General features: G+C 31.7%; 1 protein-coding gene across 1 annotated transcript; it reads left to right on the plus strand.

The window, feature by feature from the left end:
* Positions 1-1802: 1802 nt before the first annotated feature.
* On the plus strand, positions 1803-3791 carry LOC124354568 (RING finger protein 37). Its single transcript, XM_046805122.1, has one exon. It carries the CDS (start codon positions 1942-1944, stop codon positions 3496-3498), a length of 1557 nt encoding a protein of 518 aa, XP_046661078.1. The 5' UTR covers positions 1803-1941; the 3' UTR covers positions 3499-3791.
* Positions 3792-5352: the final 1561 nt, after the last annotated feature.

Raw genomic sequence — 5352 nt, forward strand, 5'->3', positions numbered from 1 at the left:
TCACCACATAATTAAACTCGCATTAGCTGGCTCTAATTTGCACAGGCATGTGATAACAGTATAATTTGAAGATTGTAAGCTGTACGAAATAATTACGATCAGCAATGTCAACGGAGTATTTCACAGTTATTGGACAGTCCTCCTCTCCACACTTTTGCATATATGATTAGGGACCAGCTTCGTGAGATTCATTCATTGTGTTGCTGAAGAAATGCTTTCACATGGCTTCCAACAGCGATGTCACGTGGAGCTCTAACATGATCAAGACAGTTTTCATCGAAGCAAAATTTTGCAATGGAATAGAATACGAACTTCTGTTCAGACTTCTCAATTTCATGCTGAAAAACGCCACTAAGAGAATTGTCTGCTAAAAATCCTATATATGAACACCAGTGATTCTTAGTTTTCAAACTGAAATCATGATTATTGGTCAAACTCTAATAACAGCATCCTGTCCTAAACTGCTGCTTCAGGGAATACATTCCATACAAGCCTCAAGTAATACGTCATATTACTAAAACAACGTTGCTCTTTTTTATTGTTTATTTTTGTTGTAAGCCGAGCCTTGACATCGTTAGCTTTGCTATATGTATAGGTAAAATCCCATAGTAGTCAGAAAATCCTAGTTGTAAGTTGTTTAATTATGTTAAAGGCATATAATTTAAGAAAGTCGAATGTGTAAACCAGTATTTTCAATCGCAGCAAGTATTCTGAATTTTCCTAATTTAAAAATGTCGAAATTCCAGTTCCCTGCTTGAAATCGATTGCTGTTTGACTGTAAGATTCAGTGTTAGTTCAGTGTAAGTTCTGCTACTTCTGTCAGATTATTTGGAAGTCCTCCAGTCTCTTTAACCATCTCCAAACCTCTAGAACCTTCTAGCACCTGGGATATCCCGTGATATGGCAATTAGGAGGTATTGGATCTTTAGAATATTAAATTTGATCGTTTGAAGCCTCCAAACAAGAATTACATGGTTACTAGGCAATACCGATGGGTACAAGACTCACCAAACATTGAGAGCAATTGACTCCCCCACCACTGTCATTTCGTGTGACGGGCCGCTGGATGTTAAGCACTACTGTTAGCATCAACCCAACCTTTTGATCTTGTATGCCTTTAGTAAACGTTTCATCACTGATATGACTTGTGAGAGTGTTTGTAATAAGCCACTGAAAAACGTCAACCTATTTAATAATATCTGGGTTACTCATTTTTAGGAACAAGAGCAAGGCAAGAATAGCCGCCCTTTGACTTATTGTTTATAAGTAACTGATTGTGAACTTGACACGCCAAAATTCTAGATATTCACCAAACCCATGTGTATATTCTCGTGTTTCTCTCCCCAATAGGAGAGAACCCCAGAGTCTCGCAGCGCTGTTTTCTCTCGAAACTTAGTTTTTGAAGTAATAGGCAGTGTGCTCATTATTATCTCGGTCTATTGTTTAAAATTGTTGTGTTTCTGTAAATTGTACACTTTTATTCAAAACAGACCACATATAACATATTGAATAATGACTACAACGACGTTAACGTAATACTTCGACTCCTTCCAGAATGCGTGTAATAAAATGTTATGTCCTAACTAGGTTTATAACAGTAATTTTGCGTTAACCTTTGATAGGTCCAATAATATTTTCAGCTACTTAATACGCTGATTTTTCTATTGCAGATAATATTTTTTTAACTATTTTAATTTTGTTATAGTAACGACATGGTCATCTGAGTAAATGTTTTATTTCCGTAAGTGGTTAATCTTGTAGTGAACGGCTGACTGATCATAACTATATGACGCATGCGCGACGTGTGCTCTGTGGTGTGGTGACAGGTGATGTTTATTGAGAGGTTATGTTTGTATATACGGTTATTTTTATTTTTATGTATGTTATTTTTCTGCAAAGTGTAAAATAATATAATTTCTTTAAAAAACTTGTTTGGGAAATATGCAAAAATCAAGAATAGTAGATATTATTTCTTGTGATAATCTAGTGACTTGTGTAAAATGTGATAAGCCTAGTTATGATGGGTACGAAGTTGGAAATCTAATAAAAAACAATGCCACTAAAAAGAATAACGGATTTTTAGCCGAACAGTTTGTAAGGCCTCCTATTTTTATTACATTTGATTTTAATTGTAACCTACGAATTCATCATATTGCAATATTTTGCAAGGTTGGAGCTCAAAAAACTTCAGGTATTGAATTGTTGTCAAGCTCAAATAAAGGTGAATATGAAACAATAGGATCTGGAGTTTTGTCAGATAGCAAGGATGGTTTTGTTTTTCACAGGCATGATGCAAATATAATAGGCCTAAATAATTTTGGAGAAAAGTATTTGTATCGTACATTTAAATCAACAAGACATTTGTCTGTTTCCCAAAGTGTAAAAATAAAAATTTTCCGAACTAGTGGGACATCTGTACCTGCTCTTGGTAAAGTTGAAATATGGGGTATACCAAATAAACCTATACCAATAAACTCTAACGAAGTTTTGGCTAAAAATGAAACAAGCTCTGGATCCAACACACAAAACCTTCTTAATAAAGACAATTCAATTCCTCATACTTCTTTATCTGTTAATTCGAAACCAAGCTGGTTCAGAGACATTAATAAATCATTACGGGCACAACGGACATCAAACAATTCAATATCAGGATCATACATTAGTTCTCAACCTATATCTATTCCTGAAGACTTTGTAGATCCCATAACATGTGAAATCATGCCCCAACCTCTGATTATGCCTAGTGGGAAAATAATTGACAATTCAACTTTAGAAACATATCAAAAAGCTGAAGAAAGATGGGGTAGAGGACCCAATGATCCCTTCACTGGTGTGCCTTTTAATGAATTTAGAAAACCAATAGTAGCATCAGATTTAAAAGCCAGAATAGATAAATTTTTATCAGATAATAGCAATCACATAGAATTACATAATATTCCTAGAACAGTTGGAAGAAATTCCTCATTAATATCTAATCACAAGGTGCGAGCCAATGTGAGTAAGCTAATCGGTGGACAATCCTCGTATGATCCTATTAATTATACTCAAGCTGATAACCTTTGTGAGAACAAATCTGAACCCAAACGTAGAAAACTGGAGATTGATTTGTGTACTCAATCACTGAAAGAAGACGGCACACACACTGTCTCAGGTATAGATCCTTCACCCGGAAAAGTGCAACCGATCTCTGTTAAAAATAAAATAACTGATAAACCAAAGAAAGTAAATAATTATCAAGAAAGAATGGATCAAAGTCTAGAATTAGCTTTAAAATCAACTCTTTCAAGACTTCCAAAACTAACTGCAGACAAACGAAACCCAGAAAAAAACAAAATTGTAATGTGCTACAACTGTAATAATTGTGATAATCTCTTCAGCATACCATGCAGTCACTTTGTATGCAGACACTGTTTGATTAGCCTCAAACAACAGGAATTTATTTGTTCAAAATGCTGCTTAACCTTTAAATCAAGTGATGTGCAAAAAGTACACTTATAGTACGTTTTACAATTTTGTATTAAATGACTGGCCAAGTGAAGTGTAGTTTAAAGTGTATTTTTAGGTGAAAAGTGCATTTATGATTTTAACGTTATCAGTGTAATGTTGAAACCATTACAAGCTATAATTTTTCTATATAACTTGCAACCCTATATATTTTTGAGAAATGAGTCTGATATAACATTAATGTCTAATTTAAGTGACAATCTTAATGTTTATTACTATTAAAAGTATAACACTTTGTCATTTTCCTTACCCTTGGTGTTGAAAAAGATTAGTTTACAAATTTATAATCCAGTTTTCTTTGCCTTCTGTTAATTAAATATTTTTGTGGGAAAGTGACATTTACCTCATAGCTTATGTAGCGAATTAGGCTGTTCAAGTACCATCACCCCTTATATTTGAATAGATTTTGTAATTTTTTAAGAATCAAAATCTTGTATGGTTGTGTTTAAATGTTTAGGGTTACAAATAGAAAGAATCAATCATCTCATTAATATTGGAGTTTGTTAGGTTTTCTTTTTTTACTGTCCTCTGTAGTCTTGTCAGGTGTGGCTACAAAAGCTGTTAAAGAGATCATTGTATTTATGGTGCAATGTTTGTTTTCATTTCTTTTCTGAAGTGATTAATTCAGGATTGTTACAGTAAATTACCAGTTAGCTAATTAGGTATAATTTATCAGGTTATAAAAACTTACATCATATTAACTGTGTAATAACAATCATTTAAAACCCTAAAATAAAGGCACTGACTAGAATAACAGTAAATCATGAATTCATATAAAATATTGATAATATATTTTTTTCTTATAATTGGTGTATTAGATTTTTCTCTTTAAATGCATTAGAAGTAAAGTATGACAGGGAAGTCGGAGATTAAAATTGTTTAAATGTTAAACATAGTTTTACATCCAAATATTTTTAAATACATTTTTGAAACATACAAACAATATATTTCTGAAATTATCATAAAATTGAAAATGAGTATTTACACTTTAAATTAAATATAAAATGGAAATTGAGTGTGATGTTTTAAAAGTTAAAAGTAAGAATAAATTCTAACAAATAAGTGTCTGGTGTTCTTTTGTAAGTAAAAGTAGGTATAATATGTTACCAATTTTAAAAAATATATGGACACCGTATCCTAAAATACTGGGCCACTATAGTATGTTTGCACACCAGTTTGACGATTAAAATTAAACAAGACTTTTTCATAATGCATTTAATTTGTATTGTTCAATCCCATAATATTTTCAAATTACAGTTGCTAAGCATTCATGCAAGTATACTGTATTCTTTTAAGATGATAAGCCTATAATTTATTATAACATGTTGACTTATGGTGGGTGCATACTACTTTTCCAGGTGTCCTATAATAGTCTGTACAAATCTTGTGCTACAGGGAATATGTTAAAGCCTGTTTATTTGTTTGATTGAACTTTTTGGATGGTAACAATTCTGAATGCTCAGCTATAAATCAGCTGTTTTTTTTTTTTTTTTTTTTTTTTTTTTTTTTTTTTTTTTTTTTTTAATCAATATTGAAGCTCTTCAAATCTTAAAAATACCTTGACCTATTTTATATGTAAATCTATATATATATATATATATATATATATATATATATATATATATATATAAATGAAAGTTTGTATGTATGTCCTTTATAGAATTGTAAACTATTTGATCGATCATTATAAAAATTTGTATGTATATGTATTTTTCAACGGAGAAGGTTTATATCCTATGCCTATTGATGTATCTCGCCACCAGGCGGCACTGCAAAAGTTAAAAGTTTTTAAAGCTCCTGTACACTATAAACTGCGATTACGAGACAGTTAAGTATATTAAATAGCGA

The sequence above is a fragment of the Homalodisca vitripennis genome, chromosome 2 (assembly GCF_021130785.1).
Source record: "Homalodisca vitripennis isolate AUS2020 chromosome 2, UT_GWSS_2.1, whole genome shotgun sequence".
Taxonomy (NCBI): Eukaryota; Metazoa; Arthropoda; class Insecta; order Hemiptera; family Cicadellidae; genus Homalodisca; species Homalodisca vitripennis.

Coding starts and splice junctions, on each gene's coding strand:
- LOC124354568 (XM_046805122.1), top strand. CDS start 1,942: ATGCAAAAATCAAGAATAGTAGATATTATTTCTTGTGATAATCTAGTG.